Source organism: Mustela lutreola, chromosome 3, assembly GCF_030435805.1.
Source record: "Mustela lutreola isolate mMusLut2 chromosome 3, mMusLut2.pri, whole genome shotgun sequence".
NCBI classification, from domain to species: domain Eukaryota; kingdom Metazoa; phylum Chordata; class Mammalia; order Carnivora; family Mustelidae; genus Mustela; species Mustela lutreola.
In genome coordinates, this window is record NC_081292.1 from 74,311,369 (window position 1) to 74,327,231 (window position 15,863).

A 15,863-nucleotide genomic window follows, 5' to 3' on the forward strand; every position below is an offset into this window, starting at 1 on the left:
GGTGATTATACTACTGTTTTCTCTTGTCTACTCCATTACTTTGATTTAATATTTAAGGTAGGGTGGCACACTTACTAGGAGAGTGATTACAAAATAATGTCTGCCTATCACTTTCTCTATTAAAGACCTGTTCGCAGGTGAATTTTGTTCATATTAAGCCTGATTTTGCACTGCTTTCTGCCTATCGATCTTTCCAACAAACGACAGAAACAGTCCAATAAACTCACCAGAAGGCAGAAGTACCATAGTTTCCAGAATGTAGTACACTGTTTTTATGTTTAGTGCTCTATCATTATCAATATATCAGATTCTGAATCTGAAATAATTCTGTCATTTTCTCATTTTCTGTCTATATATATATATATATATATATATATATATATATATGCGCATATGTGTGTGTGTGCGTGTATATATATATTCTGTCATATATAAATCTGTCATTATCAATGTATCAGATTCTGAATCTGAAATAACTGCATGAAGAGCATATACAAGGCCGGTCTGTTAAGAGGTGTCTGAACGAGGACTCCTATCAGGGTCTTCTCATCTCAGACCCACTGCATGATGGAATCGCTCCTACATTCGGTCCTATTCTGCCAAGCCTCCCAGGGAGCAAGAGGCCCTGGATTACTCCCAGACCACATGGGGAAAGGGGAGGAATGCCTTGCATTCCGTCTGCCAATCCGGTCGCTTTGCATTAGCATGCCGGTATAGATCTGGAGAAGATTCAGAGAGCAAACTGTTCACCAGCAGCCTGACGTCAGCCTGAAAAAAAGGAACTAGCGGGCGCTGGAGCCGCGTGGGCACAGTGCGCACTGGAGCTGGTCTTGCATCCTTGGTCCCATGAAGATGTTGGCGATTATCTAAGATCTCACAAAGCTGACTTTTCAAATGATTCCGACGAGAGCGAGGGAAGAAAGGTTTTGGCCCCCGAAGGACAGGAACGAAGGGAAAGCTAGAGTGGGATCTGATTTGCAGAAGGTGTTGCCCAGGGACGCCGGGGGCGCGGCTATTTTCCTGGCTAGAAAGTGATTTGGAAACAAAAGCGCACGGAATGAACGCTGCTGCGGAAGAACAGAATGGCGAGAGAGCAGAGAGGATTTTCGTTCTCGCGATATTGCACTGAATTTATTTAATCCTTCGTCTCTGTCCTTTTGGAAATAACGGGTTTGGCCTATGCTCAGTGCCTGGGATAGAAAAATCAATAGGAAGGCCCCTGCCCTCAAAGAGTTCACAGTCCAGTATAGGAGACAGGCCGTGCAACAATGGCAGTACAATCACTTAGAAGCTTCAGGAAAGCACTAGATGCCGTCGAGAACTTGGGTTGGCACAGAGGAGGGAACCCTAAATCATTGGCCATTTTAGGGCGGGCTTACCTTAAGGCGGGAAGAGACATCTTGGTTGGGAAAGTGCAAGTTTATGCCTTTTGTTCAGTCGGAATGGTTCAGTCCCTCCTTTCACACCCAGAATGTAACAGGTTGGTTGTGCAACTCCCTGATCATCTTCACTATTGCCAGGAAAACAGGAAAGGGAATAACAGGAAGGGATGTGAAAAAGGTTTTCCAAACAGAGGCAGTGATAGAAGTAGTGGCAGAGATTTTTTGGGCCGTATGTAAAGTACTATGCAATGAGGAACTCTAGGGTGCATCTTGGGTGACCAAAGATGCAGTCGGGAATGAGGTTAACAATGCTTAACACTTGGCCTGGCACCAGCCCGGGGTCTTTCTGGGTGGACATCATCCATGTACAAGTGGTAGAGCCATTCTCCTCATGTGTTTGAAACTAAAGAAGTGGACATTCACTTAATAATCTGAGCGAGTAGTGAAGAATTTTAGGACGTGGCCGGGGAGAAGGAAGTCTAGTGTAATGCACTGATCTTGGCATCATGTAGGGTATCACGCAGTAGAGAGAAAGGTAAGAGACTCACTTCGTGTATCTGTTAGTCATGTGTGTGGTGCTGGGTGCTTCCTCCGGGAAGCCTGGCCTTCATGACAGCCCCACGACAGGGCCATGAACGCTCACAGGGGCCACTTCTTCCCAAATTCACAGCTACCGAGTGGCAGAGAGGGGGTCCGAAATGCCACTCTGGATCATTTGACCCTGTGGTTTTTGTAACATGCCTCCTGCCTCTGCTGAACGGCTCTGGTTCGGTTAGCACTGACTCTGGAGTAAAGCGTGTTCTTGAGGAAATGCCCATCGTCGGTCTGAATAGTATTTGAAGATGTTAAAGAAAATTTAGGAAAATATACTCCTTCTGATAATAACAAAATGGATTGAGTGACTTCCCAGGTTTCTCAAAATGACAGATATATGCCAAATAGAGCTTTGCTTCCTTTCACAGTGGACAAACTCAGACTCAATAACCTCAAGGATTTAATCCAGTTTCTTAAAATGTCATTATGTTTCTATTTGGAAAACAGAAACTCTCTGTCTCTTGAAAAAAATTAATGTCAGATACAATCTTGAAAAGAAGAAAAGAATGGATATAAACTAAACATCTTGTATTTCTAATTGGTCAAGTCTGCCCTGAAAATACCAGAATATATTTCAACACCTGTCCTACCATTAGGAGATTTTAATTACCATAAATCTATTCCTGTAACATCGTTGTTATATTTAGACACAATGTTATTTTCTGAGTAATAATAATAGGGAAGTGAGAATCTCCATCTTAATAAATCTGTACCTTCCTATTTGTATTTTTATTTGGTACTACTACTTTTAATTTCAAAATTATTCAATAATTGTTTGTCCTCAAATCTTTTTTAAAAGTTTGTGTAAGCCACTCAGTTGTCACCTAACCAGTCTATAACTTCTATTAATCACTTTTATAAATCCATCCTGCAGGTCTCCTAACCTTACTAATACTCTGAACTTCTGCTAGTCTCTTACATTCTTCTTTTGTTTTTCCCAGAAAGGGGCATGATCTTCCAGACCAGACACATGTAGAAAAAATACTCTCACTTTTTTTTCTGTGCATGTCAGATACTAAATATGCTTGCTGTGCTTAAGAAGGAAGACTAGCAATAAAAGAGCCAACCCCCCAAAAGTGATGACTTTCATACTTTTCATTCCACATCTATGCAGGATTAGGAGCTGTGGTAAATGAGGTGAGAACTGATATCATGTGGAAATAGTGAGCTTAGGTTAAGGATTGCCAGCAAGTTTGAATGTACTTCTCAAATTGTTCCCTTACTGCATGGATTCAGAAAAATTTGTCTAAAACATGACAAGTTAAAGGAATGTTCTGAACCGATCATTTGAAACGACACTAGTTTCAACTGAACAGTGTAGAGTTTTACAGCTTTATGCTTTATAGAGATTCAGAAATTACTTGGGAATTCATTTCAAAAATAATATTCCTACCTGGAATCAGAAATCATTGCTCCTGATTTTCTAATATCACACACTTTGTGGAGGAAGGCCTTTTGGTTAAAACCATGAGTGTTTTCAATCATTTAAACTTATTTCCATTAGACTCACTAGAATGGAGTTGGACTGATATTTAAGCTTCTATCCCATACATTCTTTGCTTTCTTAAATAATACATAATGAAAATGTATTGCTTTGTATTGGAAGGTGGGGGTTAATGAAGATTTCTAGAAACTTGCTTTTTTTTTTTTTTTTCTTTCAAACGGAGTGATGTTTTCACGATACAGGAAAATCTTTGGTCTCTTACTTATTACTATTTCATAAGTTTGTTTCGGTCTTTGCCCAGGAATTGAAAAGAGAATTAATGATTTTTTTTTTTTTTTAAGATTTTGTTTATGTATTTGTGTGTGTGTGTGAGAGAGAGAGCAAGCATGAGCAGGGGGAGGGGCGGAGGGAGAAGCAGACTCCCGGCTGAGCAGGGAGCCTCATGTGGGACTCGATCCTGGGACCCTGGGATCATGACCCGAGTCAAGGACAGATGCTTAACCCACGGAGCCACCCAAGTACCCCAGAATTAATGATTCTTAAATAAAATATAATGAAGGTGGAATAAAGATGGGATCAGATTCGTGCAGCTGTGCTCCTAAGAGCACCATCGCCTACTGCGTACGACGGGGCACTGTCCTTGTTGTCCAGAAAGCAGAGCCTGTAGTGAAAGATCACGTGTTAATGCTGAGAGGACGGGCCCAGGGAAACTCCGGTGAGGTAGAAAGGAAGCGAGAGGGGGAAATGAGGAGACGGGGAAAGCAAACGGTGAGGCACATATTTCCAAACTGTCAGAGCTTTGCAGAAAATCCCTCCTGGTTTCTGTACGAGGGGCTTCTCTAAAGAGGTTCCAGGGAATGTTCAGGTCAGTCCCCTTTCCTGGGTCTCCTTTCCTCCACACTCTCAGGACAGGTAGCTCAGCCCTTCTGCATGGGCTCTGGGGGAAATCAGAACTTCTTTGTCTCGAGCCCAGGTGCAGAGCCATCTGATGGAAGCTGGTATCAGACTTGGGGCTCCTCAGTCACTAGCTTTGGTGGCAGCGGAAGCAGTCAGTCCAGGGTTTCAGGACTATGGGCACCATATCATCCAGTCCTGAAAGCTAAGCCAAAGCAGGCTGAGAAGACCTGGGCTGGGGCACATGTGATTGGATGTAGGTCTCAGACAAGTGACTTACCTCGTTTGTGCCTCAGTGTTGTCATCTGTAAAATGGGAAGTGATAAGAGTCACCATATTACAAGATAATTAGAAAAACTAGCTGCCTTTAAACATTTGATGTGATTCGAAAGTGTCTGAAAGGTGAGAAAAAATTGCTTGAACCATCATGGCACCACGATCTTAAGTACGGAGCCTATACTTAAAAGAAGGTACAGGTGTGGGGTTGCGTTATAGGTTTATGCACAGCCTTATTATTATTATTGAAAATTCAGTTCCCGAAGCTAACCAAAACAAGGTGATAGACAAGTCTTCCAAATAAATCTATCATGAGGACAAAAATGAGATATAAATTCAGTTCAAAAAAAAAAAAAAAAAAAGCCAGATTCTATGTTCTGGGCACAGTATTTGAGTTGTGGGTCCACTACTCTCTGTCTGCCTTCCAATGGCCAAACCTTCCCGGCAGCCTGGCTCTGCCGGGATCTTATTTCTTCCCTGTGCCTTTCACAATCACCAGAGTTTTTACCACTCAAGTTCAGGTGATGGGAGTCTGAGGGAAAGGGGTTCTCTTTCCTGTTTCAGCTCTGTGTGCTCTCTGATTGTAACCTGCATCCATTCAAAACCCCAGCAGAGAACTGCTTTCTTTGCTCGGGGTGTTGATAGCCTGTTTTCGGCTCCTTCTCCTTTCCTTTCAGTGGGAGCCACACTGTTCCGGCCCTTGTGCTCAGGACTGGTAGCTTTCAGCCTGGCTCTGCCTGGAGGCATGTTACTTTAGACTATCTTGCATCAACACAGTCAGCCTTGAAGCGGAAAGATAAATAAACACAGATTCCCTCTCCTGTGTCCCGAGACCCTGTACCTTGAGAATGGGAGGCTGGGTAGTAAGTGTAGGAGTTTGCCTTGCTCTGTTTTTATTGGCTACATTGTTGCTGGGCATGTGAACCACACTGAGAGCTATTGTTTGTTATCACCCCTCATAGCAGCTTTCAAAATGCTTTGGGTCAATGAAACAACAAAAGTCTTTGACTTCATTGCTCCTAACTTAAGTTATTTCTTCCAATATTCAAAAGGAGGAGGGGGGAAAGATGACTTATAATCTTATATTGAGCCAAGCAACCCAAAAATACTTTATTTTGAGGCGATTGCCCTCACTTATGATTTATTATAATGCATCTTCTCAGAAATGTCAAATAAACTCCCTGATATAAACATTTCTAATTTTAGCTCTCAAAAAAAAATCAAGGTATCAAATATTCCTTCAGAAAACACCCAGAAATGTAAGGTTTTCCCTTTTATAGGCAGTACAGTGCGACACTGTTCCATGGGTTCTGTGAGGTTCTCCTCCACACCCACCCAAGAGCAGTTTTCTGGGTTTTCCTCTAATGGTTTCCCTAAAAAGATCCCATTTCCTGTACCAATGCCAATGATTGATTTATAGTTCCCATTCTGCCTTTGATTTTTTCTGGTTTTAGTGGTTTGGGTAACCTCATACTGCCCATTTCTGCTCATCATTCACTAGGTTCAGACAGTGTTGGATGTCTGCTCTCAGTTTTTAAATAGAAGATATAATAACTACCTAGTTTGAAAAGCTCTTTGGGATTATGGGTTCGGTTAATATCCTCTAAAAACAATTTCAAAAAACTGTAGTAGAAGATTATAAATGACTTTTTATGTGATTGCCTCCCCTGGTGCTTTGAAATAAAAACACAATAAAGAGTCTAAAAGCAGTTGGTCAGAAAGGCTAATCCTGAGTTGATGCCATTTACACTTAGATTTGAATAAGCCAGCCTCTTTATTCTTTCAGACTTTGCTTCAGGTTTTAAATTGAGAATACATGGAAATTAAAAGTCCTAGTATGCCTAGATATAGTTTTGAAAAGTTATAATGCCTGAATTCCATTGATTTCTAAGAATAATAACTGTGATAAACATGAGGAGTAAGGAAATGTAATTAGTTATTTTTAATAAAACAATTTTATTGTGACAGTTATTAACAATGTTCATCTAATATGTGGTCCCAGGTAAAGCAAAGCCAGGTCATTAATGCAATAAGGCAGATGTTGTCCCTTTGAGATTGTGTGCTATGCATCTAGGCCGTCGAGAAATACAAAGAGTCATAGAGTCTGATCCCCCGGTTTTATGATTGATGGAGTATAAAGCAGCGTGTCCTTGTGGCAAAGTCTTCTACTAGGAATCCAGACCTTGAGTCTAGTCCCAGATGGACCATGTGACCAATAAAAAGTCTGTTTTTCCAGTCATAAAGGGAGAGGTTCAGCTCGGAGGCCTTCAGGGATTTTTCCAAGACTGAAAGTCTAGAGCTCTCTGCACTACAATTCCACTTCAAATGACATGTGCCCACTACACAGGACATAGTCTAAGGAGGGTCCATCCATGCAAGGCCTGCTGGGAACCCTGGAAACAGCTCCTGGAGGGAGTGTGGGTAGGGAGAGTTGTGAACAGTATGCCAATGACCTTAACCGGATGGGACGTGAGCGTGGTGAGGATGTAGGGTCTGGAGGGAGAGGGTCTGGGATCAGGGCCCAAGACTTAGTCCAACCACAAGGAGTCCTGACACACGTATGCATTTTTGTTTGGTAACTCAAAAGTCTTCAGAAAGAGGACATATGCTCATTTACAGCTGGGTCTTTTGATTCTTCACCAATCTATATGTTTTTTAATTATATAAAAATCTTAAGGAAGAGCTACAGCTAACATTTAAGTAATGGTGTCCTAGGGATTTCTGTACATTCTTTTAAGGACTTTCTGCTCCTAGAGTAATCCACAGTTGACCCCTTTCCAAAGCCTTCAAACCATTCTCTAAAAGTTGAATCTTCTTTCTCTTCTCAAGTGATCACCTTCTCTAGGAAAGTAATCTATTTAATCAAACAAGTATTACTTAATTTTTCATAACTAGACATTTCCCGAGGGTGAACTATGTGCTGGCCCTAAGCTATAGAGACAACACTAAAGATAACTAAGATGTGCAGTGTGTCTGGTAGCTCCCAGCTCAGTCCCGTTAGTCTCCTAATAACAAAACCCATCTGGAACCAGAGGGCTCCCTGGGGGTGCCCAGAGGCAGGAAACAGCCTAGCCCTGACCAAGGGAAACCACGGGGTATAAGAAAATACCAAAGGGTGTAAGAGACATGTAAGAGCAAGTGGAAGGGAAGAAAGGCATTCTGGATGAAGAGCTGTGAACGGATGTGGGTTGTACTGAGACACAGTGAGTCCAGGGACTCTCATAGCAACAGCAACATGGCTTCTGTTCCCTTAGAAAGCAGGCATATCATGAAACAGATGTCATCCCTTCTTGTGTTTTTACATCGGAGGTCCTCTAGAAATAAGCTTTCAGAGCTTCTTAGTTAGGGTGCACCAGAGAAACAGAACCAACAGGACATGTGACTTACTATCATTGTCCCATTTGATTGTGGAGGCTGGGAAGTCCAAAACAAGTGGAGAAGCTGGAAAGGGGAGCCCATGCTATAGTTTCAGTACAAAAGTTGGCAGGCTTAAGGCCTAAGAAAAACTGATGTTTCAAGTCAAGACTGATGACAGAAAAAGACTGTTGTTCCAGTTCAGTCAGTCAGGTAGGAGGAGTTTCTTCTCACTCTCAGGAGAGTCAGCCTTTTTGTTCCGTTTAGGCCTTCAACTGATTAGATGAGGCCCACCTCCCAACAGGGAGGGTGGTCTTCTTTACTCATTCTACCAATTCAAATTTAAGTTCATCCAAAAATACCCTCATGGACACACCCAGAATGATATTTGACTGACTATCTTGGCACCCTGGGGCCCCATCCAGGTGACACAAGGTAAACCATCATCCTACCTCCTCTCAATATTTCAAGGCTTAATTATAAATTATCTGGCAATATTCCACCAGCCTGATTACTAAATTGGCAGCTCACTATGACTCTTGGTTTTTTTTGAAGCCTCACAGGGCCATAGAAATTCCGGACAGTATCTCAGGATTGAGATATCGCCAACACTCTGCTTTAATAGTTTATCGACATGGTTTCCAGAACCGATAGCTAACTCATCATTGTAATTCAGAATCTATATGTTCTGATGGTTAAGTGCGTGTCCTAGAATGTCGGCTCTTGAAGCTTGAGCATCTGTAGCTTAAATTCTCTGTGCCTTTGTGTCTTTCTTGGTAAAATGTAGGTAATAACCCCAATGTATTAATAATCCCCAACTCCTGGTTGTTGTGAAGATTGAATCTGTTAATACATATCAGTTAATACGTGGAAAGCTACAAGCAGGTGATGGGGACATGGAGCGTACTCCAAAAATTAGCTATTCCCGTATTCACATACCTTTTATTGTAAAATGCTGCTTCAGCCTTGGCTCAATGTTAGTTAAGCTTTGGTACTTTTTGAGGAAAGAGTCTTTATCATCGGATATGCTCAATTAGCATACACTTTGGATAGACTCAAACCAAAACTTCAAAGCCTTAGTTGGCTTGAGAACAACGCCAGATTTAGAAAATGTGTTCGAGAAGATGAAATAGAAAGTAACACATTTCTAGAATATGCATAGGCCGTGGAGTATTCGATCTACTCCACTACTTCTGCTCAGTCGAGTTTGTTATAGTCAGAGAAACTGTCCATATTTTAAATGGTTCTTTGGCATCTTAACATTAAAAACATTTGCAAACAAACCAACAGCGGGTGGGGGTGGAGGAATGCTGAATGATGCTTTTTGTCAGGTTGTGAGTTCTTAGCACTAACGGGTGGATTGACCTGGGGGCTAGCCTGTCTTTGGGTGGAAGGCGTTCACCTGACTGATGGAAAAGCAGCCTTGGGTAAGTCACTTGGACTCATGACTCCTGAGCCAGATGACAAAGCAGCCAAATGTCTAGCTGGTCTTTTCTAAGTGTACTATTTCTGACTTGTCCTAACAACCCCATCATTTAGTAAGTGATTTCGTATCTGTTTAGATAAGTTTGTTCGTAGAACATGAAATACATTTGCAAGATGATGTGTGAGGAAACCCTTCAGTTCCTTGAACTTAACCTTGTGAGTGCTTCAGTGTCCTTGGGAATGTCTTTACTTGTTTCTGGGAATCTTCAGGGCACCCACCTGCTGTAGGCTCCCGTTGAGGCTGGGGGGTATCCCAGTGTTTGTACAACCCTCTTACATTAGCAGCTCATGGGTGATGGAATACAATGTCTATAACACTGTTTTCTCTTTTTGGTTGATATATAAAATATGTCCATATTGCTATGTACTTGCACCTCCATCAGTAACACTGCTCTGTCTTGAAAAGTCATTTTTCAGATTTTCAAGTTCCCCTGTCTGACATTCGTCTGGCAATGGAAGTATATTCAGAGTCAGCTCTTTGAAGCTCACTGTATTAGTCCACTTGATTATTTCCTAGGGGAAATTCTTCTTCGAACTAAAAAAAGAATGCTTTGCCCATTTATCAAATGACTAAAGATAGCCGGGGATTAAGTCTGAATGGAGTGATTACTGCTTTTGAAAACCCAAATAATGAAAAGTATGTTGTTGTTGTTGTTGCGTGGCCGCTGCTTGAGCTATCCCACGGTTCTGCCATTGTACCCCTGAGTCTCCTCCTCCCTTCTTGTTCCCGACTCGCAAATGCGTGTATGAATTTCTGTGCATCCGTAATACCTACATGAATTCTGTATCTCTGAAAAATTTGAGAGAGGAATGTTGAATCGCGGAGCTTGTACGTTTTTACTGGTATTCGTGGTCATGATCATTCTTTGCCACGGTTGTAGCCCCACACACCTTTTGCAAGTGTTATTATAAAGTCATAACCATTCTTCGGAAGGCTATTGCGATGAAGCCAGTTTCAGCCTGTTTTAAAAGCTCTGCACTTTTTCACTCTGAAGAGCTAAACTCGGAACGCTTTGAGCTGTGCCTTCGTGTATTTGTATAGTGTAAAGCTCCATTCATTTAATACTTCATTACAACTGAACTGCAGTCCGTATACATGGTATGCAAAATGAGCCATTTTGTTTTAAAACAGATTGCAGATGAAAGGAAACCATTCATTTCTTGCTTGCTTGCTGTAATTACTAGAGCACTAATTACTCCAAATCACTGACATCCAGGGTCAGGAAGGATGACAACAGAAACATCAAAGAAAAGATGGGGCTCACTTTGCTATGACAGATTTTCCATACTCCCAACCACAGTATTTTTTTTTTTTTTAATGGCTACTGTTTTCCAGTTTGATGGTGAAAACAGCAACAACAAACATGCACACAGTCAAGATTGCTGAATGTTTACTATTATTTCATTCGCAGTTTGACGGTGAGAACATGTATATGAGCATGACAGAGCCGAGCCAGGACTATGTGCCAGCCAGCCAGGTGGGTTAATTAATCTTCTCTGCCTTGTTTCAAATTGTAATTAAACAAATTCAAAGAGTTGCATTGCAAATGAGTAGCACTATCAGTAACTGCCGCAATCAGGAATAATCATAATTTATAAACAAAGCATTTAAGCCTTGTTTCCAGTTAATGAGATAGAGCTGATAAAACACCGAAGTTGGCATTTGTTGAAAGATACTACCCTGTTTCCTCTCCAGAATGGCAAGCAGCTGTTTTGCCAGCATGATCTTTCCTAAACAGTTGTTTTACCTTTAGGAAATAAAGTCTTTACAGGTGCGGGTTATTTGTGCTTCTGACTATAGACGAGTTAATCATTATAAGCTACACATGTCACAGATAGCTTTCATTATCAACCATTGGGGCAGTCTTCAATACAATATTACATTTATAACCAAAATCACGTGGCCGGTTTGCACTGTATGGCTGCCTTCAGAATCTACTGGGTGGGTAGCTTTCCAGCCCAAATGCGCGATATGATTGAAACCTTTTGAGAGCACGTTTGTATCCATTTCCCTGGTTGACAAGGTATTTAATCATGAGAAGTGACAAAAAAAGTCCAATGAAAATGTAAATGGTTACATGAAAAGTAAATTCTGGATTATTTATTTTTAGATACTTAAGACCAGACCCTTTAATCTGGTGAGGGCATTTAAAGCAAAATTGTAAGTGCCCGAAGATGCCAGCACACCATAATATGTAAGGACATTGTAAGGAAAAATAAACACATGGATAAGTGAAAGCAAAGGGAGAGTTCATAGGAGCATTTTGTAGATTTGGACATTTTTTTTTTTCTGGAATAGCAAAACCATGGCAGTTGGAAATTTTATGTATCAGTACCTATGGCAGAAACCCTAAGACAGGAGTTTCCAGTGCCCACATAACCGCCCAGAGAGATTTGATATGATAACTGGGATGGGTGGGGGAACGGAGAACAAAAATAAAACTTCTGTTTTTCTTCATGGTGGTTGTTAGTGAATTAATCTAATGTATATGTTAGGGGTGCACTTGATGAAGCTTTGAAATTTCTCTAAGAACAAAATGTCTCTTGCTTAACTCAAAACAGAGGCAAGCCTGCCTCTCCATGAACTTTGCATTTAGAAGTCATTACCATCACTGCCTTCTCTGGCAGACATTCTGCAAACCACACGATATTGTTCAGACGAGAAGGTCATCATTAAGCTCAAAGATCCGGACTCCATTTCCTTCCATTCAACTGAGTTGATCACTTTCAGAATACCTTTGGAAGGCTGAGCCCTGCATTTACAATTCTGACTTCACTGAATTCATTCGGCTAAGTAGCCTCCGAGATCCAGAGGTAGTTTTGAATAGGACTGTTTGATTAAAAAATGAAAAATGTTACTATTAATTTTCTTCTAACCATCAATCCCCAAACTGTACTGACAAGTTTAGTATTACTATTAGATTAAAGCAACCTAGTATCATCTCTTTGGTGCCTTTAGGGTTTTGAAGTGTAAGGGCTAATTGAATTTGTTTGAAACAGTAGAAACACAAACTCAATAAATGATTGCCGTTATAAAGCAGCTGGTCCCTTTCAGAGAATCATTATGTCTGTCTTAAAGACTTTTGGATAAAAGATTGGAAATTCAAAGCATATACATCATAACAACTTGGCTTCTTAGATTTTTAAATTCAAGTACAATGGATACGGTGATGGCCCAGACTAAAATCAAACAACTAACATTATTTCTTTTAATATGTCAGTCAGGAGTACTAAGGATGTTTTAAATACCAGTGGTGATTTATGAAAGAGTAAAGAGCCCCACATACTTTTTGGGTTTTGTAAAGATCTGACAGGTTTGTGTGCCAGAAGCAGACTATTTTTTAATAATGTAGCACATATGAAAATATTTCTTGAATGTGCTATTTTAAAAAACTAGACTAATGCAAGATAATATGTACTCTGGGGGAAATAAACTTTGCAAATTACATAAGTTGAATGGCCTTCGCTAAATTTTACGCTTAATATTCCTTTTGTTTACTGTAATAAAGTGTGTTCAAAAATTCATTACCTGCTATTCTTTTAGGAAATTTTAATCAATTTACCCTTTCGGCAACCATAAATAGGATTTTAGTCATCTTACAGGGAAAAAAATAGTTTTCTTCCTTTTCCTACATAACATCAAACATCTGCATAGTTTAGTAATCCAAGACAACTTGCCTCATAGCGTCACTCAACAATTATAATTCCTGTTCAATTTTCAAATCAGTACATGCTTTGGGACTTACAGACTAAGTTGCTAAGTAGCAACATATGGTACACTACTGCTCCTGTGATGTTGCTGGGAGCAAATAGCATAATTCTAAACTTGAAATGATTTTTATAGAAAGCCAATGCTGGAATAGCTCCAGAAATGGAAGTACACTGTAAAAATTAATGATATTCTTTTAGACAGTCCCAAAGGGCTCTTTGGCACTATCTACTGCATGCATTCTATACCTCTTAAGCTAGTGTATACAGATCCTTAAAATTTTTTGCATATAATTTTGTAATTGATAGGCAGTTTTTAAATTGAATATACTACCTTATAATAGGCCTGACAAATATGCAATAAAACCCATGACATTTCCACTTCTCCCTGCCTCCATTCTTGGAATATTGGCTCTTTTCTCCTCTAATAGTTTGCTCTAAGTGTGCTAGAGCTGGGTCTAGCTAGCTCAGTACTTTTATTTTATTTTATTTTTGAGAGAGAGTGTGAGCTCTGCGGGAGGGTAGGGATGGGCAGAGGGAGAGGGAGAGAGCAAATCTTAAGCAGGCTCCACATCCAGGCTGGATCCCAGTCTCACAACCCTGAGATAATGACCTGAGCCAAAATTAAGAGTTGGACGCTTAACTGACTGAGCCACCCAGATGCCGCAACAAGTACTTTAATTTAAACACCATTTAACTTTTTTTTTCTTTTTTCTTTCTTTTTTCTTTCTTTCTTTTTTTTTTTTTTTTAACTCTGCATGGAATTTGAAGCATGTGATGCGAGTTTCCTTAGTGTGTCCCCAGACCCTAGTTAAGCAGGCCCATTTTGCTTGATACTTCATGAGCTTGCAGATAACGTCCTAAATAGTTTGTGGGAATATGTGAGCATGTTAAAGAAAGGAAAGCCAGATGTGAAGAGTAGCCAATAGTCCTTCATAAACTCACTTCTTTCTACTCTTAACCTGTCCTGTCTCTGTGACCAATATGGTAGAATATACAACAGCAAGGCAGGAGGGAACTGGGCTTCCCAACTTAGCTTCGACTCTTCCCTAGAATCTTCCGACCCCACTCAGATTCACTTGCTATGAGGCCTTTCTCTTTCCCTGAAAAAACTCTAGCCCCTTTCTCCAACCCCTGGAATTATGGTACCTTCTCTTCCTTATATGTGATTCTACTCAAGACACAAGTGTTCATTTGAATTACATACATCAAAGGAAACAGGAGTCCGAATCTCTTGATTGAAACTTTCTATGGCACCAACATTATTTATTTATGTTTAGTTTTGAATATGTGCCATTACTTTTTCTCATTCTTTCTCTTCTGTGGAAGTTTCCAGAATATCATTTTCCATGGTTACCTGTTCCTTCTGAGCTTTCCACCCACACTGGCAATCTTCCTTTCTTCTCTAGATGCAGAAATATTCTCATGCATGCCTCAGTCAGGGTGCTGTGTGAAAAAGGACTGATCTTTTTTGTACAAGAAATAATCTTCTAATGGGGGAAATCAGAAAATTTTTCTAGTTGTCAGGCCATGGAGAAGCTTAATTCTTAAGAAAGTTACCCGATTGAACCCGATTAGATCATAAGCGTAACACCATCTACCCAGTCATCAAGACACGGACTTTGAGAGTCTCCCTTACCACTGAGCCCTGAGCGAGTGTTGTCATTATTTAGATAGTGCCGATTCTACTTTTTGGCATAACTTTTGAATCTGTTTCCTCTTTCCTTCTACGTGACTATTGCCTGCGCTCCAGGCTCACAGTCTCTCATCAATTTCTCTCCTCTCCCCTCGCTTCCACCTTTCCATTTCTCCTCGCCCTGTTGCCAAATGCCAAACGATCCATGTCTCTTCCCTCCTTACACACCCCAGGCCTCTCCCGGCGGAGCTGGAGTTATTGATGTACATATTTGCCCCTCTGTGACATGTAGCATACTAGAATTGGTACCCCTTTTCTTGTCTTGCCCACCTGATGGTAAGGTCTCAAAGACAGGACTCGCCCTTGTTTCTCCCTGGATCCCCTGTGCCTTGAGTGTCTGGCATCGGAAGTACGCAATATTATTTGTTGAGAGACAAGAAAGTGATTAAAATATTCTGCATACATTTTTTGAAAATCATTTTAACTCTTTGGGTCTTCTGCTTGTGATGATTTTCAGTCCCGAGCTGCAGCCATTTAGCAAACCTGGCCCTGCCCATCTCATTCCAGTAACTTCTTTCCACCTGGGGCTCATACCTCAGCACATTAGCAAAAGGCACCAGCCCTCCTGTCTCCTCAGAGAGCCCAATACAAGACTCAAAGAATTAATGTCATAATAGACTAACAGGCAGTCATTCCTACAAGAATTGTTGTACTGCTGTTTGTCATAAGCAATACAGTGGCAGTGGAACCAATAAGACTCTCCAAGTTCCTCTTTGTACATGAATTTCTTTAATCTGTTAGAATTACAATGTTTTGAGATCTGCAAATGTATTAAAAGTTATATATTTTTAATTACATGTTATTCTAATGAGAAAATTCTCTAGGTTAGAGTGTAAATGAGGTATGAAAAAAGGGCCTAGAAAGCATAATATTTTAAAGAGCATTTTTTGGGGGGAGAAAAAAATCTCTTGACTATGGGCCATAAAATTTCCATGATTATGACATAAATTTGAACTATAAATTAGACCAATTACTTTTAGATTGGTTCCTTTTGGCAGAAATTTCAGGAGAAAAGTCAACTTGACTTTTT

At 40.6% G+C, this 15,863-nt stretch overlaps 1 protein-coding gene across 2 annotated transcripts in view; it reads left to right on the forward strand.

The window, feature by feature from the left end:
* Window positions 1–15,863, forward strand: part of TOX (thymocyte selection associated high mobility group box) — a 299,710-nt gene that overhangs the window by 140,465 nt on the left and 143,382 nt on the right. The window contains exon 2 of one of the 2 annotated variants that reach the window (XM_059166387.1): window positions 10,842–10,907. The exons of the other annotated variant lie outside the window; for it this stretch is intronic. Within the exon in view, the coding sequence (XP_059022370.1) occupies window positions 10,842–10,907 (66 nt within the window). The remainder of the gene's footprint in view (window positions 1–10,841; window positions 10,908–15,863) is intronic. 2 annotated transcript variants of the gene reach the window in all.